This window comes from Oncorhynchus mykiss, chromosome 29, assembly GCF_057628025.1.
Source record: "Oncorhynchus mykiss isolate SJ-2025 chromosome 29, ASM5762802v1, whole genome shotgun sequence".
Classification (NCBI taxonomy): Eukaryota; Metazoa; Chordata; class Actinopteri; order Salmoniformes; family Salmonidae; genus Oncorhynchus; species Oncorhynchus mykiss.
In genome coordinates this window covers 31,788,661-31,816,622 of record NC_143050.1, presented here as the reverse complement: position 1 = coordinate 31,816,622, position 27,962 = coordinate 31,788,661, and the positions used below count along the sequence as shown (strand labels likewise).

The 27,962-nt window shown below is 46.0% G+C and overlaps 1 protein-coding gene across 2 annotated transcripts in view; it reads left to right on the top strand.

Moving 5' to 3' along the window:
• The window catches only part of si:ch211-196i2.1 (uncharacterized), a 135,845-nt gene that overhangs the window by 25,255 nt on the left and 82,628 nt on the right, over positions 1-27,962 (top strand). For both annotated transcript variants that reach the window (XR_016493336.1, XM_021590765.3), the window contains exons 2-6: positions 10,697-10,844; positions 10,977-11,135; positions 11,621-11,813; positions 14,678-14,812; positions 17,989-18,075. Coding sequence is in view for 1 of the 2 variants with exons in the window: in XM_021590765.3 (XP_021446440.3) it covers positions 10,697-10,844; positions 10,977-11,135; positions 11,621-11,813; positions 14,678-14,812; positions 17,989-18,075 (722 nt within the window). In the remaining variant the exon portion in view is untranslated. The remainder of the gene's footprint in view (positions 1-10,696; positions 10,845-10,976; positions 11,136-11,620; positions 11,814-14,677; positions 14,813-17,988; positions 18,076-27,962) is intronic.

Genomic DNA, 27,962 nt, shown 5'->3' with positions numbered 1-27,962 from the left:
CAAAATAATAAAATACTTAAACACATTCAAATCAAAATCAAATTTTCTTGGTCACATACACGTGTTTAGAAAATGTTATTGTGGGTATAGCGAAATGCTGGTGTTTCTAGCTCCAAAAGTGCAGTAATATCTAACAAGTAATATCTAACAATTTCACAACATATACCCAATACACACAAATCTAAGTAAAGGAATGTAATTAAGAATATATAAATATTTGGATGAGCAATGTCAGAGCGGCATAGACTAAGATAACGTAGAATAGTATAAAATACAGTATATTCATATGAGATGAGTAATGCAAGATATGTAAACATTATTAAAGTGACTAGTGTTCCATTTATTAAAGTGGCCAGTGATTAAAGTCTATGTATATAGGGCAACAGCATCTAATGTCCTAGTGATGGCTATTTAACAGTCTGATGGCCTTGAGATAGAAGCTGTTTTTCAGTCGCTCGGTCCCAGCTTTGATGCACCTGTACTGACTTCGCCTTCTGGATGATAGCGGTGTGAACAGGCAGTGGCTCGGGTGGTTGTTTTCCTTGATCTTTTTGGCCTTCCTGTTATATCGGGTGCTGTAGGTCTCCTGGAGGGCAGGCAGTTTGCCCCCGGTGATGCGTTGGGCAGACTGCACTACCCTCTGGAGAGCCCTGCGGTTGCGGGCGGTGCAGTTGCCATATCTGCCAGTGATACAGCCTGACAGAATGCTCTCAATTGTGCATCTGTAAAAGTTTGTGAGGGTCTTAGGTCCAAGCCAAATTTCCTCAGCCTCCTGAGGTTGTAGAGGCGCTGTTACGTCTTCTTCACCACACTGTCTGTGTGGGTGGAGCCTTTCCATTTGTCAGTGATATGTATGCTGAGGAACTTGAAGCTTTCCACCTTCTCCACTGTGGTCCCATCGATGTAGAGAGGGGGGTGGTCCCTTTGCTGTTTCCTGAAGTCCACAATCATCTCATTTGTTTTGTTGATGTTGAGTAAGAGGTTACACACTCCCAGAGCCCTCACCTCCTCCATGTCGGCTGTCTTGTCATTGTTGGTAATCAAGCATACTACTGTTGTGGCATCTGCAAACTTGATGATTTGAGTTGGAGGCGTGCGTGGCCACGCAGTCGTGGGTGAACAGGGAGTACAGGAGGGGGCTAAGCACGCACCCTTGTGGGGCCCCAGTGTTGAGGATCAGCGGAGTGGAGGTGTTGTTTCTTAGCTTAGGACATCATGGCCAGGGTCAGCTGTCTGTTCTCATTGTGCAGCACATGAACTCAAGATGGGCCCCATCACCCCCTGCTTAGTGTCCCAACCTGCCGTTCAGAGCCTGTGGCCCACACCCTCTCTCCTCCTATCCTTCTCTCCCCTACCCCCAGCCTGGGAGTATCTTGTGATCTCATGTTGAGCTGTTTAGTCTGTTAAGGAGTATCTGTCTCTGCCTCTCTGCTATCACAGCCTATCAATCCTGTGTGAATGTGAGAGTCGCTGCCAGAGGAGAGGAGTAGAGGACGACTGACGGCTCTCTGATGCCTTAGAAAGCAGGAATAGCCCATTAGAGAGAGAGTGGGTCGGCCAGGTCTGCTTTGGACAGTACATGTGGGGCTGTCAATGGTAATATACAGAAAGTCATCCCTCAAACTGGTCAAACAAACCATGTCATATGGACTTTGGGAAAGACTCATCGAGACCCATCAACACCTGCCACTCTTTCCTGCGCCGCACAACGCGTGGCAAATTTAGGAATGTATAGTCTTTTACAGTAATGCAGCATACAGAGATCCACATGTACATGTGCTTTAACAAAAATGATGCCTTAGGCAGATAGTCAGAGAACAGACTGGGGATGTGGCTGTCCTCACAGAACTACTGCTTTTCCAATAATATGGATAACTATTGAAAGATAGCTGATATGCTTTTTGCTACATTGTAATGGACACGGTACAACCTTTGGTTGGCTGCAGGCAGGCTGCGGTACAGCAAAGCCAAGTCAGTCCATGCTCATCGTTCTCACAGGGGATGACTTGCTCATGATCATCCACGCAAATGACATTTATCTATAGGTTCCTTGAATTTTCTTTTGTGGGTGCCTTTTCATTATCTGGATAGACACTGGCAGATTTATGGAAGGGGCAGAAGACAGGTTAGAAGACAGGTTACTCTCAGAGGAGGTGGAGAGATACAGTACTGTATGTTGATTGAGCCACTTAATGATGATGTTATACAGCTGTTGTCTGCTGTCTTCCTGGCTCTTCTCCATACCGCTCTTCCCTCGTATCTCATACTTTACATATCTTTCTCTCTCTCTCTTCCTACATGCAATAACACTTCAATACCACCACTTTTCCCCCCTTCTCTTACCACATTTGCTGATGCAGACTCGTCTCCCATGGAACAACATGTGTTTCACTTTCATTAGCGGGAAATAGAACAGGCGTGACTGGCAGCCACCCCCCTTATCCTCACAGTAATGGTTTGATCCTTTGATTATGCTGCTGGAAGTAAGCACATGGAAATGTTCTGTTTTTTTCCCTCTAGGGCACAAAATGGTAACAGAACATTTTATTTCTTAAATACCACCAGTGGGGGCTTAACGAACAGCATCAGGTGCCTCATATATAACCATTGTGTACATTTCCCACTACATTTCTGCGTGCGACATTTCTGAAAAGTCTGTACAAAAATGTTGAGATTTGGCACACGCCATACATAAGTATGTTTCCTGTTAGGCTTACCCTGGCGTGATGTTTTGACCATGTAAATCTCTCTCGGACAAGATTACTTTCATGAATATATTCGGCTCTATTTATTGTTCAAAAATACTAATTGGCATTAAAGTGGACATCATGCAAATCCCTACAAGCTCCTGCATATCAACTGTAGCTGAAACCATTGCTAAACAGGTATTGTGTCAATTTAAAACTTGCACAAGACCGTTCATAATTCTATCAATTTAAAGGAATGTTGGCAATTTTTCATTACTACATGTAGCTAACATTAGATAGTTAATCCAGAGATTCTTTCCTTTTCCTCGATTCAGCAGTCTTGTCCAAATCACCATGGTATTTGTAGTTCTTTATGATAGCCACGTTAGCAGCTAATCTGCATTTCATTTTTAATGGGTAAATACAGACAAATATATTTATAAAGGTCACCTTGTCCTAGAGAGAGATATACACGGTTATTAAAACGTCACGCCAGGGTGAGCCTTCACTGAAACAGCCCTTATTTTAAATGTTTCTAAAATCCCATATGGGAAAAGTTTGGGAAAAACAATTGGAACCATTTCCCTATTTGACTGCTTGGCTTATTTTAGTTGAATGCATTCAGTTGTTCAACTGTCTAGATATACCTTTATTTGCTGTATAAATTGGAACTATTGGCATTAGGCCACGTCAAGCAAAAGACAAATTGTTGTCCAATATTTTATTTATCAATAGGTTATTGGGTTTATATGTCCTGCCTTGGTATAGGCTCTGAGATTAAATAGGCAAAGATGTCGCACTCCTATTGCACAGCAATACTGTTGCCTACCCATACTGTCATGCCCTACCAGTCTATTTACTGTATTGATGGGATGTTTTAATCTTTAACAGTGATTTATGCTCTATCTGGAAAAGAAGTGTGTCAGTTCCTGAAAGAGGAAACAATGGCAAATTGTCGTGGACCTGTCAGGAGAATATTTGAATTCAACAATGTTTTTCATCAGCTTTTCTCCCAACCTAAATATGGTGGACTGCCTGTGAATTCTGAAACCTTGCAGTGCTGGCTACTCCAAAAAATGCATGGTCATTTTTTGTATGGCTTCTTCGGGAATATTAACCCATCACCGCCAGAGAAGGTGAGGAATATATTCTGCAATGATTAGGATAATAAAATAAATTGGAAAAATATTCCTATGTCTAATTACGGTAAAAGATTACAATGTCTTATTATTTTAGATTCTAAAAATGAAACACAGATTTGCGCTTTTCTCACTAATGGCAAATGTTTGCATTCTTGTTAATATGTTTTCCTGTTTTTTTCTTTTATTTTAATGAATAAGCTTTTCATCACACCCCCCCCCCCCCCATTTGCACAAAATACTTGCCAGCTTGCAATACAATATTTCAACCACTAGCAGATGTGCACTAAAGTTTCTCACATGAAGTTTACTTTTTATAAATGCCAACGTTTGTGTGAAAACTGGTCCACACACATTTTGGGGTATATTTTGTAAGTACGCACAGTTTATAAATGAGGCCCCAGGGGTTTAAATCCTTAGTGGTTTAATAAGTGTGTGAGAATGTTTTTCAGCTCCCAGTGTTTCAACTACAACTGAGAATCTTAATCCTTAATATAAAATGGTCAGCTGGTTTTCATTGTGCCCTAGGCCAGCCCAATAATGAATTCATTTTTTATGAATAAACATCATTGGAGGAGAAGGTCACTTTCCCCTGTCCCCCAGCTGTAAACAAGGTACTGATTGGATGCAGCTGGATCACACCTGGCTAAGCTTATCACATGACTCTTTATGACTCTGTCCCCCATTAATGACTTTGTGTTGAGCTTTAGCTTGAACAACAAGGTTCTTGCTGCAGCCCTCCAGAAGCGGCCATACCCTATCCCCCCCGATGGCCTCCAAAGCATGTGGTGTGGTGTGTGTGTTTGTGTGTTCAGCAAAGACATGAAGTGTCTGAGAGGAATGCCCCAGAGTGTGAGAATCTCTCTCTCCCATGCAAGGGTCTGGATATATCTCCCCAGGACAAAGTGTAAACAAAGATAATTTATTATATTGACACAATAGTCAAGTGACCGCTCTAACAATGGAAGTACATGTCCTCAAAGATTGAAGGCAGGCGGGAGGAGGCGAGATCAGGTGGGACGATTCTTGCCAATGAGAGGGAAGATACGTGTGTGAACAACAGTTATTAAGTTGTTTTTCTCAAAGTTGCCGCAGTGCCATGTGCATCCACTTATACAGTATCAGTAAATTTGTAACAGCCTAAACGTTGATACTTCTATTCGATCAAATAAGCCTCACGTCATCATTGAGTCGATGGCTTGAATAGTCTCGCTGGAAATTGAGTACATGATGACAAGCTGGGTCAAATAATATTAACAGTGGTTATAGAGGGTGCAACCGATCAGCACCTTAGGAGTAAAGAGAGAGAGAGAGAGAGAGAGAATCGAAACACACACAGTAATGTGTGGAATATAGCAATAAGAATGTCAGTTTAATATGCAGTGCAGATCACCTCCTATTACCCTTCTCAGAGTTTTAAGAATTGTGTGTGTTCAATTATTTGTGACATTGTGGCATTTAAAGCATATTGAAGATAGAAGCAATAGGATTTGAAGCAGTAGTGTGTCAACTATTTCAGCACCGTTTCTCGTTGCTCTGAGACAAGCACGAGGACTGGTCTTGATAAATCAATGAGATTTTTATTTTCACTGAATCTCCGTTTGGGTATTGATTAGACTACAATTAGGGTATGGAAATGTTAGGATTATTTTGCTCTTAGTACTGTAGCTTACTCCCGACCGGTCACGTTGTACAGCGCCATATTTGGTAATACTGCTGTCCCCTAGTTGGAGGGGAGTTGTAGATAAATTAAATTACTCCCCAGCTCCTGGGTGATCCTCTCCACCTGCCTGTTGGACTGAGGTCGGTACCCGGAGTGAGACTGACCGGATTATTTTGCTCTTAGTACTGTAGCCTACTCCCGACCGGTCACGTTGTACAGCTCCATATTTGGTAATACTGCTGTCCCCTAGTTGGAGGGGAGTTGTAGACAATAAATTACCTCGTTGACCCTCCGGAGGACCTTGAAGGGCCCCACAAACTGGAACCACTCGTCCACTGTAGGGGCCTCGGTCTGGCTTGGAGTCCATAAGTTGGACACACTGGAAGGGAATCAGCACGTTGGAGGAGTGCCGAAAGTAGTTCTGGGAAGGAACCCCCGGTCGGTCCTGGCAGTGCCTCCTTAGGAAGCTCCCCAGCTCCTGGGTGATCCTCTCCACCTGCCCGTTGATCTGAGGCCAGTACCCGGATGTGAGACTGACCGTGGCCTCCAGCTTCTCCATAAAGGCTCTCAATACCCGCAACGTGAAATATTCCTGCTGGAATAGTGCCTCAGTGACCATGAGAGTGGTAGGTAGACCAGAGAGAGGGATACAACGGCAGTATTTAGAAAATCTGTCAACAACCATAGTGGTAAAACCATCAAAGGGTAAGATCAGTTTTGAAGTCTATGGACAGATGTGACCAAGGCCACTGAGTCACGGGAAGGGGAAGTAGTTCCCTGCTGTAGCGTGGCGGGGAGATTTGGAATGGGCACATACAGAACAAGAGTTGACATATTGGGCAATGTCCTGCGCCAAGGTGCGCCACCAGTACTTGCCGGAGAGGGATTGGATGGTGCGGGTGATACCTGGGTGTCCAGCGGCGAGGGATGTGTGTGCCTAGGTCAACAGCCGATATCTTACCCCCGTGGGGACATAGATGCATTCTGGAGGGCAGGAGTGGGTTCCCTCTCCAGAACCTGGCAGATGTCCACATCTACGTCCCAAAATACGAGGATAACGATACGGGAGGACAAATTGATGGGCTGGAGGGCACTCACAGGACCCTCCACCGAAGTGTAACCACAGGGTACAGAAAAGTAGCCCTTCGGAATCCTGGTGCCCAGTTGGTGATTCTCATCCTTGACCAGGAGATGGTGGGGTTATGACGTTGGAGCCACGGGAGGCCGAGGATGACTTTGTGTATGGGTGCGGTGGTGATGTAGAAGGGAAGGCTTTTCATTGTGCATGGGTCCCACAGTGAGGGTGAGTGCTGCTGTGATGTGCGTAATTGTGCCAGATCCCAATGGTCACGTATCCAGAGCTTGAACCGGAAGACTAGAGTGGGCAGGAAGTTATGTTCAGGGAGGAGATGAGAGCCTGGTCGATGAAATTCCCTGCGGCACCGGAGTCCACTAGAGCTGTAGAGACAACACCTGAGGGACAGCCAGCCAGTGAAGTGGGAACCAGAAAGGGTTTGGCAGAAAACGATGATAATGGAATTCTCACGCCTACCCTGGGAGACGGAAGATCACGGAGCCGACCCTCTGCCCTAGTGGACCACAGGTTGTGACACACCGGACACCGCTGAAGCCCCTTTTGGCCCGCAATAGGAACAGACCCCCGGATGTCTCTGGCGACGCCGCTGAGAGGTGTGGCCCCTACCTCCATGTGTTCAGGCTCTGCAACAGGACAGCCAAAGGAGGGAGGCAAGTGGTGAGGTGAAGAAGGTTATCCAGACAGACAGCCATAGCAATGAGTGCGTCCAAGGATAGGTTGTCATGCCGACACGCCTTCTCCGTCTGGATATATTTGCGCAGTCTTCTCCGGGATAGAGTGCAGAGCGCTGGCTCATTCTGGCCGCTGGAGGCTGAAACGGTCCAAAAGGTGAGGGCATACTCCACAGCGGACTGAACACCCTGCTGGAGCTGGAGAAGTCGCTCAACTCCCTCTCTGCCCTCTGGAGAAAGGTTGAAGACCACCCTGAACAGAGCCATGAATCTCTAATTGTGACACTGCTCCTCCTCTCCCCCTCCCAGACAGCCGTAGCCCACTCCAATGCCCGCCCAGTCAGCAGGGAAATGACCGTGGCAATATCGGACCTCTTGGTGGTGGGGGCTCCTGTTTGATAGGCGAAATAGTGGGAACACCGGAGTAAGAAACCATGGCATTTCAATGGTGTACTGACATACTTCTCCGGAAGGGACCGTCGGGCATCACTGACCTGGGTGGACGGCTGGGTAGGCTGGGGCTGGCTCACTGTGACGACCCGTGTTAGGAGTCCCTCTGATAAGTGTATGGAAAGCCTCGCTGGGTGCGTCGAGGCGGTGAAGAAAGCAAAGGACTTCCTCCATGGCAGTACTCAGTTGTGCAAGCTAGTTGTGGTGTTGGGGGAGTAGATTACTCTGTTCCTTGACTGTCTGGAAATGGTTTTATCCTCTGCTGCTTCCATATTGTGAGGTAGTATTCTGTAATGTATTACTAGCCTGTTCAACCTCTGTTAGTCATTGTCTCTGATTGGGAACCATATTTAGGTAGCCTGGGTTTCACTGTGTGTTTGTGGGTGATTGTTCCTGTCTCTGTGTTTGTTTGTGCACCAGTATAGGCTGTTAGGTTTTCTTGATACGTTTCTTGTTTTGTATTGATCGTGTGACGTCTTTATTAAACATGAATCATCACAACGCTGCATTTTGGTCCGACTCTATTTCACCGAAAGAAAACCGTTATATCAGCAGTCTTACGGCTTTGGGGTAGAAGCTGTTAAGGAACTTTTTGGTCCTAGACTGGGCACCCCGGTACCGCTTGCCATGCGGTAGCAGAGAGAACAGTTTATGAGTTGGGTGACTCGAGTCTCTGACAATTTTTGGGGCTTTCCTCTGACACTGCCTATTATATAGGTCCTGGATGGCAGGAAGCTTGGCCCCAGTGATGTACTGGGCATTACGCACTACTCTCTGTAGCGCCTTACGGTCAGATGCAGGGCAGTTACCATATCAGGCTGGGATGCAACCGGTCAGGATACTCTCGATGGTGCAGCTGATGAACTTTTTTAGGATCTGGGAACCCATGCCAAATCTTGGTAAGCAGGTGTGCACAATGATTGTTGCCAGGGCTGGTGGTTAGTGGACTGGCGATGTTGAGACGTTGAGCCCTGGATAGAGGGAGCAGGAGTAGGTTTGGCAGGGTTATGATAAATTAGGCGTTGTTGGTCGCTGTTTGCATAAAGGCTTAGATAAATGCGCACATATTTTATTTTCTACAAATATTTTGGCCTTGTGTTCTGAAAATAGTATTTTTTTTGTTCATTAGAGTACTCGAGTTCAATATAATTTATTGTGACAGAACCTAAAACAATTGTTGTGTTCTGTTCCTAAATATAGATTCCCCATGTCGGAAATGGGGAAATCCCAATTATTATTTTGTTAAACTTTTTTTTTTTAAATCTTTTTTTTTTGCACTTTCAGATGGAGTTTTTTATGATACAAATAATCAGAATAAAGCACAGTACAGGCAAAATCCTAGAGGAAAACCTGGTTCTGTCTGCTTTCCACCAGACACTGGGAGACAAATTCACCTTTCAGCAGGACAATATCCTAAAACACAAGGTCAAATATACACTGGCTTCCCAAGATGACATTGAATGTTCCTGAGTGGCCTAGTTAAAATGTTGACTTAAATCGTCTTGAAAATCTATGGCAAGACTTGAAATGGCTGTCTAGCAATGATAAGAATAATGTGCAAACATTGTACAATACATGTGTGCAAAGCACTTAGAGACTTACCCAGAAACACTCACAGCTGTAATCGTTGCCAAAGTCGATTCAACTTGCATTGACTCAGAGGGTTGAATACTCATTTAATCAAGATATATGAGTGTGTCTAATTTTTCACAGTTCTTTTTTATTTTTACAAACGTTTGAATTATTTTTCTCCCAGTTTAGTATTTTGTGTATCGTTGTCAAAAAAAGGACAACTAAATCAATTTGAATCCCACTTTGTAAGACAACAAAATGTGGGAAGAGTACAGGGGTGTGAATACTTTGTGAAGGCACTGTGTGTGTGTGTGTGTGTGTGGAAAGCTGGAATGCTGACTGTGACACATGATAGGGTTATGTTCCTTCAGCTCCATTTCAGAGGGCAAGACAGTGTGACCATATCTTGCACTGACTCTCCTGATGATATATGTCTGGTACTGTTCTAGGGGTGCAGAAGGGGCTCATTCAACCTAGAGGGGCTGACAGGCATTCAGTAGATACGGGTGGGGGAAAAGGTTTCTGTCTTTGGCTGAGTAGTAGATAGTGGCTGGTTAATTAAGGTCTAGTGCTAACCTTTTGCAGGTGTTGATTGATTCGGGCATATACATTGTCTCGGTCCTTCAGCGTTGAAATTACAGCCGCCAGGTAGGCTACTGTAGCACCACCATTAGCGCCGTTGGCAGAAAGCGGATGTTTCTGGTTTTCAGGGATACAGTATTTTCAACCTAACCTCCGTTTCCCCGGTCTTTCCACACCTTCTACATTACGTTATTGTAGCAATGGTATGTACATTATGACATGAACAGTACGCTAATTGATTTGCATGCCTGAAGTGCCTGCTGGGCAAATGCACTTCCTGTTTGTCTAATTGGCCTCAAGTTCCCAGCTGGTCTTGGAATAAGCTCAAGCACTGCAGGTTACAACCCAATCAAAACACAGCAATACATGTCTTTCAGTGCTCACTGATTTTCTCCACCATTGATCAATTGCTGTATTCATAAGCCTTTAGGAGACACTCCTCAACCCACGGCTCCTCATTAGCACCATTTGTAAACTGGTAGTATTTTTACTAGCCCTCAGGAGCCCAGAAGGAGTGGTTCCCAAAATATTCTTTACCAATTTAGTATATTCATTAATGGGCAAAGTGGATCGAATGAGGTGGCTGTTTTTGACTCTCTTTTCACAGAAAATAAATTGTGTGGTACTTTGTGGTCAGAAGTCCATTCAGGGTGGTAAAAGGGAGTTTTTTTTCACAGGGTGATCTTTGGAATGGTAGCTGAGTGTCACAAATGAGTAGATTGGGGTCTGCCTCCATAGGACAACATAATTGTGAACTGACAGTTAGGGCTTGAATCCGCCATGACTGCAACACGGCTTTATTTGACTGTGTGTCTGTCCTCTCTTTCCCTCCACAGAAGAGGTGAACCTTCTAGAAGAACTCTCGCTGCAGGTGTCCAACAGCAGCAATGCCTCCATGTCTCTGGATGCTGAGAGGTGTCCGGTGCTGCAGGTGGGACAGTACTCCACCCTGGCCCTGCCCCTAGCTGAACTCTTCACTGACGGGTAAAACCTTCCCATTTACGCATGCATGTACACACACACACACACACACACACACACACACAAACACACACACACACACACACACACACACACACTTAGACCAACACTGTGTACCGGCTTTGTGTTGTACAGGTTTGCAGATGAGTTCAGCCTATTAGTGCAGCTGCGGAGCCCTCAGCTAGACGAACACAGTGTGCTCACCCTGCTTAGCCACGACAGCCACATCCTGCTGCAGCTGCGCATCAGCGCGTACACACTCACCTTCATCGGCACGCAACAGCGCCTCTATGAGTAAGCCTGTCTCTGTCTGTCTGCCTATCTTTATGTGTGTGTGTGTGTGTGTGTGTGTGTGTGTGTGTGTATTTGTGTACATGCATGTGTGTTTTGACTCAGGGTGAAGCGATTTAAGGTCTGTTTTTCCTAAAGCCTAGTGACAGGTTGCTTGCTCCTCTCTTCATAAGCCACTGTGGTTTGAAGCAATACATCACTGTAAGAAAGCCAACAGACTTAGCCCGAAGATGGACAGAGTCGTTTTGTTGACTTTTTTAGGTACTTTTAGAGTGCATGAGATTTATATTTGAAGTGTTACTGTATTTCATTCAACTGTCATGGAAGTTAAACCTTTTTGAGAGAAACTACAATTGCAGGGCCAACATTCAGTACACACTTCACATTATAGCCAAAACAATACATAACAGTGACATACACTTCCTTCTCAGTAATGTTTGCCATACTGTATGATATTACCAATTGCATTGTTTTGACCGGATTCCCAGGTTCCCGGTCAGTAGTCTGTCTGACGACCAGTGGCACCATGTGGCTGTGAGTGTGTCATCCGCTAGACTGGCGCTGTATGTGGATTGTGCCCTGGTGGAGCGTGTGGACTGGGTGTACCAGGGTATGGGAATCACCCCTGACGGTCTACTCATGGTGGGGGGCATCGTAGAGGGCTTCGAGACACCATTTGAGGTAAGTTCTGGACTTACCGTTCCACCTCTTGATTTCCTCTCCTCACCAGTTCCATTCTCCTTTCCTCTGTCCTCTCCCTTTCTCCTCCCCTCTTTTCTCATTTCCTCTACTCTCTCCAACCCTCTTCCTCTTCACTTCCCCCTCTCCTGCCTGTTTTCATACACACAAGAGGAGGTCTCTGCCTAAATCATTGTGCAATATATCAGCAGCACAATATGCAACATAGGCTATACAGCTTTACCGCCTGCTGTGCTGAGCGTGTCCCTAACGGAGTGTCCTTGGTGTTGAATGGTGGGTTACTTATCATAGAAAAGCAGTACCGGTCTGCAGGATGTAGGTACTGTCAAACTTTGTAGCCCAGTAACACTGTGGATCAGCACACTGTATAGGAAACCAATGGTCTAGTTAGCCCCCTACACGGGAGAGGTTTAGGGAGACGGGATGGGGGCTCCTGTAGATCATCTCATCGGCCCCCGCTCCCACCACCATCCCCCCCTCCCCAGGACATATGAAGACATCCCTTTGCTGTCCAAGGCAGCAGCCAGTGCCAGTGTTTTTGAAGGATGAGCGTTAGAGCGTACAGTACGAGTGCAGAGCAGCAGGGGGGTGGAGAGGAGAGGAGGAGAGCAGGACAGGACAGGACAGACAGCATCTGGCTTTGTGCTCAGCTCAGCCTAGAGTCAAGATGGATTCTCCATCGCCTCGTTTCCCACTGTTGACAGGTCTCTTTGACGACCCCTCAGAGGATCGAGCTTCCTCTCTCGGAGGTGGTGACAGTCTTTTCCCGCTAGGGTCCTCTGTACTGGAACTTTAACACCTCCATTCTTCAGTAGAGCACTTAAGGACGACCAGGGGAGGAAAACACCTTCTCCTGTCTGTGTCTTGTGTTTATTGTCAGTCGATCTATTTCCTTTGTCCACAGTTACAGCACAATGAAGACTGCTATACTGTAGATGCGGCCTCTGCTAGTGGGTTTCCGTGTAGGTTAAACAGGCTTTCAAATCAGTTTTACAGTATTATTTTGTTTAAGGACAAGACACACTGTAATGAACTTTGGCCATCCACAGTAGATCACCTGCTGGGTATCTACGAACGGTGGCGATTCAACATGTAGAAGAAAATGGCGTCTGATGTTCCGTGGTCAGAGGCGGTAGGACGGCTGCTGCTTTTAACCATTCATCAGCATGGTGTGTTTCTTCCCTTAGGTCTGTGAAAACACCACAGTGTCTAAATGGCACAGGGCTTGGTGAGACTTAACACTGACCTTGCTACCTCTCTAGGTTTACGCCCATCCCGTACTAAAAGAGTATTAGTCTACCGGAAGAGGAGTTGATTGGTTTTGGATGAGAAGATGAGATATGGAGTCATGCTGAAGGAGCAGGTTTTGCGAGTGGATAAGGAGAGTTCTCGTCTAGGTGGTATAGTGAGTGGATAAGGAGAGTGCTCGTCTAGGTGGTATAGTGAGTGTATAAGGAGAGTGCTAGTCTAGGTGGTATAGTGAGTGGATAAGGAGAGTGCTCGTCTAGGTGGTATAGTGAGTGTATAAGGAGAGTGCTAGTCTAGGTGGTATAGTGAGTGGATAAGGAAGAGTGCTAGTCTAGGTGGTAAAGTGAGTAGATAAGGAGAATGCTAATCTGGGTGGTAAAGTGGGTGGACAAGGAGAATGCTAATCTAGGTGGTATAGTGAGTGGATAAGGAGAATGCTAATCTAGGTGGTAAAGTGGATGGATAAGGAGAATGCTAGTCTAGGTGGTAAAGTGGATGGATAAGGAGAATGCTAATCTAGGTGGTAAAGTGGGTGGATAAGGAGAATGCTAATCTAGGTGGTAAAGTGGGTGGAGAAGGAGAATGCTAATCTAGGTGGTAAAGTGAGTGGATAAGGAGAATGCCAATCTAGGTGGTATAGTGAGTGGATAAGGAGAATGCTAATCTAGGTGGTAAAGTGGGTGGATAAGGAGAATGCTAATCTAGGTGGTATAGTGAGTGGATAAGGAGAATGCTAATCTAGGTGGTATAGTGAGTGGATAAGGAGAATGCTAATCTAGGTGGTATAGTGAGTGGATAAGGAGAATGCTAGTCTAGGTGGTAAAGTGGGTGGAGAAGGAGAATGCTAATCTAGGTGGTAAAGTGGGTGGAAAAGTTAATGCACCATGAAGTTATGACAGAGAGCCTTAGAGAGCCCAGTGCCCTGCCAGGACCCCCTCCATCACACTCAGACACTCAGACGTTTTCATTTTCATTTCAACATTGGTTCATTTAGTTTAGTCTACGACACATATTAGTTTAGTCACGGTACATTAGGATCCAAAAAAGACACACACACACACACACACACACACACACACACACTCTTTCTCTCTATATATATTTGCCTCCCTCTCATTCTCTCGCGCAGTGCAAGTTTTCAACAGAATTATTGAGTCCATATTTCAAGCGATAAAGTTCTTTGTTTGGTTTGGCTCTCTAATTACAAGTTGGATTTTGTCATCATTAACAGTTTAATGCGTAAACTTAAGGAATGTTTGGTCTGAGTCTGTAGCTAACACATAGAAACATTTGCATTTTACACTGAATGCATAATGTTTACATTATGGTGCTCTTTGTCTGCGGCAAACGGCGATTTCCATCTTGCACGCTGCACGCTGACTCACACTTCTTCTTAACATACAGTAGCTTGGGGGCAGTAGAAAACTATCTGGTGTAGATCGATGTCTGTAGATGTCTCTCCAGTCTGTCGGTCATATTTGTCTCAGTGTCTCAGCCCTGACTGAGGAAGGGTCCTCTCGGGATTCTGTCTGCACATGGTGACCTTTTGTGACCTCTGGGGGGTTAGGTTAGTGTGTTTGACGGCTCTGTCTCCACAGGGCCAACTCCGACAGCTGACGTTCCTGATGGGCGACCCAGACGCTGCCCAACACCACTGCACTCTCCACACTGTCCAGTGTGGGGGGGCTGCCTCCAAGCCCCCCCGCTCACCACGGACCGACCACACAATGGAGGTATGCTGCAGCTCTCAACTCTCAGTACCTTCCTCGTAACGTTCACAAATCAAATCAAATTGTATTGGTCACATGCACTAAATACAACCATGCAGAGTTAAAAAGTAAGGTAAATATTTGCAAAACATAAACAATAAAAAGGAAAGAGTAACACAATAAAAACAATAACGAGGAGTACCAGTACCGAGTCCATGGGTATGAGGTAGTTGAGGTAATACAATATGTGCATGTGGGTAGGGGTAAAAGTGACTGGGCAATTAGGATATACAATAAACAGAGTAGCAGCTGTGTGTGTGTGTGTGTGTGTGTGTGTGTGTGTGTGGTCTAGTGAGTGTGCGGGCAGAGTCTAGTGAGTGTGCGGGCAGAGTCTAGTGAGTGTGCGGGCAGAGTCTAGTGAGTGTGCGGGTAGGGTCTAGTGAGTGTGCATACAGCCAGTGCAAGGGAGTCAGTGCAAAACAATGAAGATAAATAAATAAATAATATAGGGGGTCAAAGTAAATTGTTTGGGCAGCCATTTGGGTTTGGCCCCAGTGATGTACTGCACTACCATCTGTAGTGCCTTGCAGTCAAATGCAGAGCAGTTACCATTCCAAGCAGTGATGCATCCAGTCAAGATGCTCTCAATGGTGCAGCTGTATAACATTTTGAGGATCTGAGGGCCCATGCCAAATCTTTTCAGCCTCCTGAGGGGGAAGAGGCATTGTCATGCCCTTAATGACTGTGTTGGTGTGTTTGGACCATGATAGGTCTTTAGTGATGTGGACACCGAGGAGCTTGGAGCTCTTGACCCGCTCTACTACAGCCCCATCAATGTGAATGGGGGCGTGTTTGTCCCTCCGTTTCCTGTTGTCCACGATAAGATCATTTGTCTTGCCCACGTTGAGAGAGAGGTTGTCCTGGCACCACACTGCCAGGTCTCTGACCTCCTGCCTATAGGCTGTCTCATCGTGTTTTTTGATCAGGCCTACCACCGCCGTGTCGTCTGCAAACGTAATGATTTTGTTGGAGTCGTGTGTGGCAATGCAGTCGTGAGTGAACAGGGAGTACTGGATGGGACTGAGCACACACACCCGTGTTGAGGTTCAGCGTGGCGAATGGGTTGTTGCCTACCCTCACCACCTGGGGGCAGCCAGTCAGGAAGTCCAGGATCCAGTTGCAGAGGGAGGTATTCAGTCCCAGGGTTGTTAACTTAGTGAGCTTGGAGGGCACTATGGTGTTGAATACTGAGCTGTAGTCAATGAGTGTGTTCTTTTTGTCCCGGTGGGATAAGGAAGTGTGGAGTGCAATAGAGATTGTGTCATCTGTGAATCTGTTGAGGCGGTATGAGAATTGGAGGGTCCAAGGTTTCTGGGATAATGGTGTTGATATGAGCCATGACCAGCTTTTCAAAACATTTCATGACTACAGATGTGAGTGCTATGGGGCAGTAGTCATTTAGACAGGTTTCCGTGGCAATCTTAGGCACTGGGACTATGGTGGTTTGCTTGAAACATGTAGGTATTACAGATTGGGTCAGAGAGAGTTTGAAAATGTCAGGGAAGACACTTTCCAGCTGATCAGTGCATGCTCTGTGTATGCATCCTGGTAATCTGTCTGCGGCCTTGTGAATGTTAACCTGTTTAAAGGTCTTACATTGGTTACGGAGAGCGTGATCATACAGTCGTCCGGAACAACTGGTGCGCTCAATCATGGTTCAGTGTTGCTTGCCTCGAAGCGAGCATAGAAGGCTTGTTTCACTGGGCAGCTCTCGGCTGGGTTTCCCTTTGTAATCCGTGATAGTTTACAAGCCCTTCCACATCCGATGAGCGTCAGAGCTGGTGTAGTAGGATTCAATCTTAGTCCTGTATTGACACTTTGCCTGTTTGATGGTTCGTCAGAGGGCGTAGCAGGATTTCTTATAAGCGTCCGGATTAGTGTCTTGCTCTGTGAAAGTGGCAGCTCTAGCCTTTAGCTCAATGCAGATGTTGCCTGTAATTCATGGCTTCTGGTTTTGTCACTGTGGAGGCAACGTCGTGAAACGTCGTGAATGTACTTATAAATAAATTCGGTGACTGATGTGGTAAACTCCTCAACGTCATCGAATGAATTCCGGAACGTGAATGACAGGGGAGAGCGTTGTATGAGTCTCTGTGTGTACATAGTACATAGTTGCACGGGTGACATACTGGTAGAAATGAGTTGAAACTGATTTCAGTTTTCCTGCATAAAAATCATCGGCCACTATGAGCGCCGACCTCTGGATGAGCATTTTCTTGTTTGCTTATGGCCCTATACAGCTCGTTGAGTGCGGTCTTAATGGTAGCGTCGGTTAATGGTGGTAAATAGACAGCTACAAAAACGACATGCTCTACAATGTATGGTCGACAGCTTATCATGAGGTATTCTAACTCAGGTGAACAGAACCTCAGACTTCCTTAATATTAGAGATTGCGCACCAGCTGCTGGTATTAAAGAGACTCACACCGCCACCCCTGATCTTACCGGACTCTGCCGCTCTGTCCTGCCAATGCATAGAAAAACCAGCTAGATGTATATTATCCATGTCCTTGTTCTACCATGAATAGTATAGTATATTACAGTTCTTAATGTTCTGTTGATGGGAAAGTCTCGAGCAGTGCTCGTCCAGTTTGTTTACCTGCATTTGCACATTCGCCAATAGAACAGAGGCTTGAACAGATTTATCCAAAAATCTATTTCTCAACACTTTTACAGTGTTAGTTTCATCAGGTGTTACACAATATGCTATAAAACATAGGAAAAGCATCATTTTGACTGCACTGGGCCTTAAACAACATAAAGGGAGGGAGAGGGGAACGCTTAGGAAAGATTGAGGTAATGTTGATGGTAGAAGTACTGTAGTGTGCAGGAGTTAAAGGGGGCCAGGTGTGTCTCAGAGGGCTGAGTGCAGACACACAGACTCCAGGAGTTAAGACCATGTCGAAAGTCTCCCTGTACAGCACCCTGTGATAATATCAAACGAGGATCAACAAGTGGCATTCTGTGGTTTGATCCAGTTAATTAATTGAATTTCTCTTGAGTGGTTGTGTCCCAAATGGCACCCTATTCCCTGTGTCGTGGACAACCTTTGACCGGGTGCAATTTGAGACGTTGCCAGGGTGTTTCCTTGTTCATTAGTTTTCCAGTGTACTGTTTAAATGTTCTCTCTTTCCACCCAGGAGCTCCTGCTGTCCTCAAATGACCTGGAAGACCTGTTAGAGCGATCCAAGGATTCCTCTTTCTTGGATGTGGAGGTGGGGGAGACTGTGAGTATGATGCTCTATCCTAAATCCAGCCAAATGTATTTATGTATTTAAACCTTTATTTAACCAGGAAAATACCCTTGAGGTTGGAAAACTTTCTTTTAAACGGGGACCTGGCAAATGCACTATACTGTTTTACCTGCCATGATTTAGAGAGAAACAGCCCTGTGTCTGGATTCACAGATGTGGGGCTTCTCTTGGGCTTGGCTTGGCACGGGATGCACTTTGTTGCATTACCGTGATACATGCTGCTGGTTTAATCAAGGCACTGGCCAGCAGTATAGGCTACACGGTGTAGATTTTAGAATAGGCCCCAGCATTAGTGGCAGCCACAGCCAGACCTGCCCTGGTTTTTCATTTTGTCCCATTATAAACACGACTGTTCTGTTTTGTTCCATCATAGACAGGGAGGACTGTGGTTAATTAGCATTGTGGGTCTGAGGCTCCAACCAGCCCTGCTTGACATTGGCTGACCTCTGTCTGTGTGTGCACATGTGCATGCATGCGTGCCTGCTTGCGTTTTAAGATTATAGGCACACTGAAAGCATTATACACTGAGTGAACAAAACATTAGGAACACCCTCCTAATATTGAGTTGCATCCCCCCTTTTGACTTCAGAACAGTCTCAATTCATCAGGGCATGGACTCTACAAGGTGTTGAAAGTGTTCCACAGGGATTCTGGCCCATGTTGACTCCAATGTTTCCCATAGTTATGTCAAGTTGGCTGGATGTCCTTGGGGTGGTGGACCATTCTTGATACACATGGGAAACTGTTGAGCGTGAAAAATCCAGCAGTGTTGTTGTTCTTGCCACAAATTGCTGTGCCTGGCACCTACTACTATACCCTGTTCAAAGGCACTTCAATATTTTTTTGTCTTGCCCATTCACCTGAATGGACCACATTCACAATCCATGTCTCAATTGTCTCAAGGCTAATCAATTATTATTTAACCTGTCTCCTCCCCTTCATCTACACTGGTTTTAAGTGGATTTAGTGACATCAATAAGGGATCATAGCTTTCACCAGTCAGTCTGTCAAGGAAAGAGTAGGTGTTCATAATGTTTTGTACACTGTGTAAGCTTTATGATGAATAAAAAATGCATCAGGGGGGAATATTAAAATTTAAATGTGCATATATGGGAACACAAGGAGATCTTATCTCAACAATACATCCTACATACATAAATTGCCTAAATCATTTTCACTTGGATCCTTGGAATTACAGTATATCACAACTATGTCAGATCTTAATTTGACCCATTTCGATGCAGGAGACAAATAACCTTGCAGCAGAAGGATTTGAATGAATATTTAGATTCACCACCAAGGGGCAGCTGGAAGCGGTGTTTATATGATATACAATGCAGTACTGTATCTACATTGTACCTTAAGCTGGGTATAAATACAACAGATTCGGTTCCAACAGCCCCGGAAACAACTCATTGGAAAGCCCCACCCCATGGCCCAACTAACAATTCAGACCACTCTAATGGTGGTCCCGACAGCGCACATAAAAAGGGGCAGGGCCGGGGGGCATGACTCTTAAATATAGGATGGTATCTGTGATTCGGCTATGCATACTGTAAGCCTATTATATGGACTGGAATTAGGCACCTCTTTCAAACCATGAAGCTGGGAGAGAACACGTGGTGGTTCATTGATTTGTGCAGGACAGTGATTTAATAGGCTAATAAGTACTACCCACATAAATACTACCCACATGAAAACAATACTATATACTATGGCAGGAATACTGTAGTATTCACTGTAGTGTTTTGCAGATTGAAGTAAGTGGGTCTGGGCAGGGGAGGTGTTGTGAATTTGTGTGTGTCTATGTTGTTGTTGTGTATGTTTATAAATAAAATCGTACCAAAATAAATACTGTAGTATTGACTGTAGTATTTAGTTTACTATAGTATAAATAATGTAGTAAAAGAGAGTAGTATGTACTATAGTAATTACTGTAGTGTTTTTGCAGACTGTAGCACAGTATAGTTTTCTGTACCCTGTAGGTAGGTAGGACTGGGTTCAGAACTAAGAGTTCAGAGCTTTTGCTCTTTTCTATACCCTGTAGGAAACAATATGGTCTGTACTTGGCAATATGGTCTATACTTGGGTCAGCATCAGCCAGGGGACCAGGAACCACCGGCCTGAGAAGGGGGACGAAGGTGAGATACGGTAGTCACTGGGTAGCTGTAACCTATACGTCACCTCGTTGACCCTCCGGAGAACCTTGAACGGCCCAACAAACTGGGGGCTCAGCTTCTTGCAGGGCAGGTGGAGTGGTAGGTTCCTGATGGAGAGCCAGGCGCGGTCACCAGGATGGAACACGGACACCTCACTGCGGTGGCGATCCACCTGCTCTTTCTGGCGACAGACGGCATGCTGGAGCCTCACATAAGCATCACGCCTAACCTCCTCTGCGTGCCGGAACCAGTCATCCACCGCAGGGGCCCCAGTCTGGCTAGGAGCCAGGGCCGGCCGATAACCCAGGACACACAAAGGGAGTAAGCCTGGTGGAGGAGACGATGCCCTCCGGAAGGCCATAGTGCCAGAAGACCTCCTGGAACAGTGCCTCAGCGACCTGGAGAGTGGTTGGGAGACCAGAGAGAGGAACAAACCAGCATGATTTAGAAAATCTGTCCACAACCACAAGAATGGTGGTGAAACCATCAGAGGGGAGAGCGGTAACAAAGTCAATGGACAGATGAGACCAGGGACACTGTGGCACGGGAAGGAGTTTTACTGCTGGAGCGTGCCAGGGAGACTTAGTTTGAGAACACACACAGGAGTTGACGTAGCGAGTAACGTCCTGCGCCAAGGTTGGCCACCAATACTTTGAGGGTGATTGTATAGTACGGGGGATCCCAAGATGTCAGCAACCAATCCCTTAACCCCATGGGAATGTAGATGCGCTCAGGAAGGCAGGTACCATGAACCCCTCATACGAAGCCAGCGCCTCCGCTCTCCCAGACAGCCGTAGCCCACTCCAGCACCCGCCCAGTCATCAGAGAAATAACCGTGTTAACTTTGGACCTCTCGGGGGTGGGAGATCCCATCTGATGCGCAAAATAGAGGTAGCACAGGAGTAGGAATGTGGACTGATGTGCTCGCTCGCTGGGTCGACTGGTGGCAAAGTATCCTCCGCTAGTGGAAGTCAACGCCTCTCGGGCATGTTCGAAACGTTGAAGAACCTCTTCCATAGCCGTCCCCAGTTACGCCAGCTGGTCGTGGTGCTTACGAAGTAGGTATCCCTGTTTGTCGACCGTCTGGGAGATGTTCTGATTTTCTGCTGCTTCCATTTGGTGAGGCAGTATTCTATAACGTGGACGCTGGGAAGCAAGTGCAGGTGGTGAGTTTAATAATAAATAGAACATAACAAGAAACACAAGTAGCGAACAGACATGAAACACATAGTCAATACTGCCAGGGGAATGGAACTAAGAGAGTGACAGATATAGGGGAGGTAATCAGTGAAGTGATGGAGTCCAGGTGTACCTAATGATGAAGCGCAGGTGCGGGTAATGATGAATGCCTGGACTGGTGGTTAGTAAACCAGTGACGGCGAACGCCGGAGGGGAGGAGCGGAGGTAAAAAGTTACTTGCTGATGAGATGATACATTAAGGGTGCCAAAAATACTTATTTCAAATAATGCACCATTTCTTCCAGAAAACTGTTGAAATTAAAAAATAATTTGCTCTCCACATATGTATGTCTTTGGTTTGCAGTTGAACAATTTACTAAATGTTAGCTTTTTCCACAAAGAAATTCTAAAATTGCCCGGACAATAATATTGGCACCCTCTAGAAGATTTCAAGCAAGTGATTCTCCTTTTACTTTGGAACTGATCTCACCTGTGGTGAGTTAAAGGTGCCTAGATAGAGAAAAGCACTCATTCTCCTGTTTTGTGTCACTGTCTGTACTGCAATGAGCATTGAGAAAGAAAGAAAACCAGAGAATTCTCTGAGGTCAAACACAATATTGTAGCCAAGCATGGACAATCTCAAGGTTACATGTCCATCTCCAGAGACCTTGATGTTCTTGTTTCTACCGTATGTAATGTTATCAATAGGTTCAAAACCCATGCCACTGTAGCCAACCTCCCTGGACGTGGCTGCAAGAGAGAACTTGATGGAAGATTGCAGCGGAGGATTGTTGGAATGGTGGAAGCACCACGATCAACTGCCACACAGATTCAAGCTGACCTTCAGACACAAGGTACAAAAGTATCATCTCGCACCATCCGTTGCCAACTCAATGAAAGGGGGTTATATGATGGGAGATCCAGGAGGACCCCACTACTGAGAGAGAGACATAAGAAAGCCTGACTTAAATTTGCCAAAACACACCTGAACATGCCAAAATCCTTCTGGGACAATATCCTGACAGATGAGACCAAATTAGAGCTTTCTGGTAAGGCACACCATCTCTATGTTTGCAGAAAACAAAATATAGCCTTCCACAAAAAGAACACCTTCCCGACAATCAAACATGGAGATTCAGTGACGTGTTGGGTTTGCTTTGCTGCATCTGGCACTGGGGGCCTTAAACATGTGCATGGCATCATGAAATCAAGAGAATACTAAGGCATTTTGGAGCGCAATGTCAAAACCCCGTGTAAGAAACCTGCTTCTCCATCAAAGCATTTCGTTACACCCGCAATAACATCTGCTAAACATGTGTATGTGACCAATGAAATTAGATTTGACGGTCATGGGTCTTCCAGCAGGACAATGACCCCAAACACACTTCAAAAAGCCCACAGGAATGGTTCAAGACAAAACGCTGGACTGTTCTGAAGTGGCCAGCAATGAGTCAAAATCTAAATCCCATTGTAAACTCTGTGGAGAGATCTGAAAACAGCAGTTGGGAGAAGGCACCATTCAAATCTCAGAGAACTGGAGCAGTTTACACAAAAGGAGTGCCAGTACAGAGGCGCAGGATGCTCATCAATGGCTATTAGGAAGCGCTTAATTGCAGTTATTTTGACTAAAGGCTTTGCTACCAAATATTAAGTCTAAGGTGTCAATAATTTTCTCAAAGACATTTCTGTTTATTTTCTGAATTTAATGGATATATTAAGTCCTGAATCAAAAACAAAGGTTCTGTAATGTTAACAGCGGAATAAAGAATTGTGGAGACCAAATACATATTAGCTAAGGTCATAGTCAACATAGCTTCTAGAACTAACATGTTAGTAAACCCACTACAATCATGCAGTACAGCGTACAGTCAGCAAGCAGTTTAGAAGTTAATAAAACCAAAAGCTTACCTTGACATGGAAGAGTTCCAATTTTGGATAGCCATAGCCAGCTAGCTAACATAGCATCCCTCTCTGTTTGAGTTGGGTGTTTGAGTAGACTTTAAACTAGCTAGCTGCATTCGGCTAGCTAAGTGAAAGTAAAAGAAAAATACAACAAAATATAGCTAGCTCTCTCTTTCTCTCTCTATCTCTCGCTCTTCTCCTTCATTTTTGAAGAAATTTATTTATTCAAAACTGTTCAGCTATTGTCTCTCTCTTTGAGTCAACCACTCACACATTTTATGCACTGCAGTGCTAGCTAGCTGTAGCGTATCCTTTCAGTACGAGATTCATTCTCTTATTATTTGATTGGGTGGACAACATGGCAGTTCATGCTGCAAGAGCGCTGATAGGTTGGAGGACGTCCTCCGGAAGTTGTCATATTACTGTGTAAGTCTATGGAAGGGAGTGAGAACCATGAGTTACCTAGGTTTTGTACTGAAGTCAATATACCCAGAGGAGGATGGAAACTAGCTGTCCTCCGGCTACACCATGGTGCTACCCTACAGAGTGCTGTTGAGGCTAGTGGGACTGCCACACTCCTTAAAAAATACCTTAAATAATAATAGGCTTGTATAGTATTATGATCATACAGTATAATAACGATAGAGGCTAAGCCTAATAATATGCTATTTGGTGGGAGGATGCCAGATTCCCATTTAGTGGGAAGTGCCAGATTCTTGAATGATAATGACCAAATCATTAGCTGTGTTCGAATACCCATACTAACATACTGTATACTACATACTTAAAGAATGTATACTACATACAACATATTATTAGTTCATTTTAGTATACTGTAAACAAACAGTTTCCTTTCAGTTGAGTGTACTAGCGCTTCGCCTGTCTACGGGGAGTTGATGCTGTTGCTATGCAACCTCTTGTTAGCTTGATAGCCTAACAAATTACTAGCTAGACTTCTGGTGTGTTTGTAAATTCAATCTGGAGTGCCAGAGTGCGCTCTGGGCATTCGTAAATTCAGGGCGTTGTCAGATTGTCAGTTCGTAAATTCAGAGCGTTCCGCTCTTGGAGCATTCAGGGCGCACACTAGACACTCTGGTCGAGGAGTAGGGTAGATCCGAGCGTTCTGACCTTCTGACCTCACAATGGTAGTCAAGCATCCAAGCTAACTGACTAACTTGCTAGCTACTTCCAGACACAAATGAGAGAACAGATCACTCTGACCATTTTACTCACCCTGGCAGTGCTGGTTATGAAGTTTTCATGTTGGTGACTGTAACTGTGCTGCTGGCAACAATTTAATTATGTTTTTTTGACAACGTTTACTGACACCGGCCACATTCAACGGGTGTTGAGCATTTGTAAATTCATCAGTTATTCTGCACTCTGGCACAGTCAGACGAGAGTGCTCTGAAATTTGAGTAGATAGCTAGCGCAAATTTATGAACACACCCAAACCACTATACTACTTTGCTAAGCTATGAATGATGTGAATAATCAAGTCAATAAACGTTGGGTAGTTGGTTAGCATAAAGTAAATATGCTGGCAAATTCAATGTATTAGTAGCCAACTAACATTACAGTAGGTAGCTAACATACCCGGTACATACTGCTGTAATGATATGCTATGTGGTAGGTAGCGTAGCTAACAAATTGTCAGCCAACATAACGTGTAATGTAACTTATTTGAAAAGTCATTACTTTATTACATTTCTCAACATTTTCTTAACATTTGTCATAAGTTAAAGCAACAAATTTGTATCCGCTCTTGTCGGACTTCGGCTGCATATTTTCCTCCATTTTCTTCAAATCTGAAAATGTTGCATTATGGACCCTTAAAGCACGGAAAATGTCCATTGCTTGTATAATTAATATTTTTTTAATGTAGTACGACATCCGGGAACTTTTGGCATGCTAACTATATCCATACTATGACTAATAAACATACTACATACTCAATTTACGTCACAAAAAGTATGGTTATGTCACGTTCTGACCTCTATTTCCTTTGTTTTTGTATTTATTTAGTATGGTCAGGGCGTGAGTTGGGTGGGCAGTCTATGTTTGTTTTTCTATGTTTTGGGGCAGTTCTATGTTTTCGGCCTAGTATGGTTCTCAATCAGAGGCAGGTGTCATTAGTTGTCTCTGATTGAGAATCATACTTAGGTAGCCTGGGTTTCACTGTGTGTTTGTGGGTGATTGTTCCTGTCTTTGTGTAGTATTCACCAGATAGGCTGTATTAGGTTTTGAGTTCTCACGTTTCTTGTTTTTTCGTTAGTTTGTTCATGTATAGTGTCGTGAATAAAATACAATGAACAACCACCACGCTGCGCTTTGGTCCGCCTCTACTTCACAAGAAGAGAATCGTTACAGAATCACCCACCACAACAAGACCAAGCGGTGTGGTAATGGGCAAAGGAAAAAGCAGCAGCAGGAGCAGCGCGAGGAGGTATGGACATGGGAGGACGAATTAGACGGAAGAGGACCCTGGGCTCAGCCAGGAGAATATCGCCGTCCCAAAGAAGAACTGGAGGCGGCGAAAGCGGAGAGGCGCTGGTATGAGGAGGCAGCGCGGCGTCGTGGATGGAAGCCCGGGAGTCAGCCCCAAAAATTTATTGGGGGGGGGCTAACAGGGAGTATGGCTACGCCAGGTAGGAGACCTGAGCCAACTTCCTGTGGTTACCGGGGGGCTGGAGAGACCGGGCAGGCACCGTGTTATGCTGTGGAGCGCACGGTGTCCCCAGTGCGGGTGCACAGCCCGGTGCGGTACATTCCAGCTCCGCGTATCGGCCGGGCTAGAGTGGGCATCGAGCCAAGTGCCATGAAGCCGGCTCTACGCATCTGGTCTCCAGTGCGTCTCCTTGGGCCGGCTTACATGGCACCAGCCTTGCGCACGGTGTCCCCGGTTCGCCTGCATAGCCCAGTGCGGGCTATTCCACCTCGCCGCACTGGCAGGGCGACCGGGACCATTCAACCGGGTAAGGTTGGGCAGGCTCGGTGCTCAAGAGCTCCAGTGCGCCTGCACGGCCCGGTCTATCCGTCACCACCTCCACACCCCAGCCCTCCGGTGGCAGCTCCCCGTACCAGGCTGTCTCTCCGGCCCATCCGTCCAGAGCCTTCCTCCTCTCCAGCGCTGCCGGAGTCTCCCGTCTGTCCGGCGCCTCTGCCGGAGTCTCCCGTCTGTCCGGCGCCTCTGCCGGAGCCTCCCGCCTGTCCGGCGCCTCTGCCGGAGCCTCCCGCCTGTCCGGCGCCTCTGCCGGAGCCTCCCGCCTGTCCGGCGCCTCTGCCGGAGCCTCCCGCCTGTCCGGCGCCTCTGCCGGAGCCTCCCGCCTGTCCGGCGCCTCTGCCGGAGCCTCCCGCCTGTCCGGAGCCTCCCGCCTGTCCGGCGCCTCTGCCGGAGCCTCCCGCCTGTCCGGCGCCTCTGCCGGAGCCTCCCGCCTGTCCGGAGCCTCCCGCCTGTCCGGCGCCTCTGCCGGAGCCTCCCGCCTGTCCGGCGCCTCTGCCGGAGCTTCCCGTCTGCCCGGCGCCTCTGCCGGAGCTTCCCGTCTGCCCAGCGCCGCCAGCGCCGCCCGTCTGCCCAGCGCCGCCCGTCTGCCCAGCGCCACCAGCGCCGCCCGTCTGCCCAGCGCCGCCAGCGCCGCCCGTCTGCCCAGCGCCGCCAGCGCCGCCCGTCTGCCCAGCGCCGCCAGCGCCGCCCGTCTGCCAGGAGCCGCCAATGCCGCCCGTCAGCCAGGAGCCGCCAGTGCCGCCCGTCAGCCAGGGGCCGCCAGTGCCGCCAGTCAGCCAGGGGCCGCCAGTGCCGCCAGTCAACCAGGGGCCGCCAGTGCCGCCAGTCATAATAATGGCTGGAATGGAGCAAATGGAATGGCATCAAACAAATAGTAAACATGTATTTTTTGTACAGTACAAGTCAAAACTTTGGACACACCTACTCATTCAAAGGTTTTTCTTTATTTGTACTAATTTCTACATTGTAGAATAATAGTGAAGACATCAAAACAATGAAAAAACACATATGGGTGTTAAAGATTTTAGATTCTTCAAAGTACCTACCCTTTGCCTTGATGACAGCTTTACACACTCTTGGCATTCTCTCAATCAGCTTCACATGGAATGCTTTTCCAACAGTCTTGAAGGAGTTCCCACATATGCTGAGCACTTGTTGGCTGCTTTTCCTTGTCTCTGCGGTCCAGCTCATACCACACCATCTGAATTGGGTTGAGGTCGGGTGATTGTAGAGGCTAGGTCATCTGATGCAGCACTCCATCACTCTCCTTCTTGGTCAAATAGCCCTTACACAGCCTGAAGGTGTGTTGGGTCATTGTCCTGTTGAAAAACAAATGATAGTCCCACTAAGCTCAAACCAGATCGGATGGCGTATCTCTGCAGAATGTTGTGGTAGGTGAAACCATATGTGTTATTTCATAGTTTTGGTTGTCTTCACTATTATTCTACAATGTAGAAAATAGTAAAAATAAAGAAAAAACGTTGAATTATTAGGAATTATTACTATTAACTTTTGACCGGTAGTGTATATTAATTGATTCTTGAAGATTATAACTTTGAAATGTCTCATCAGAACCCACAATATCAACTTATTTTACTCCTTTTTTTGTAAACAAT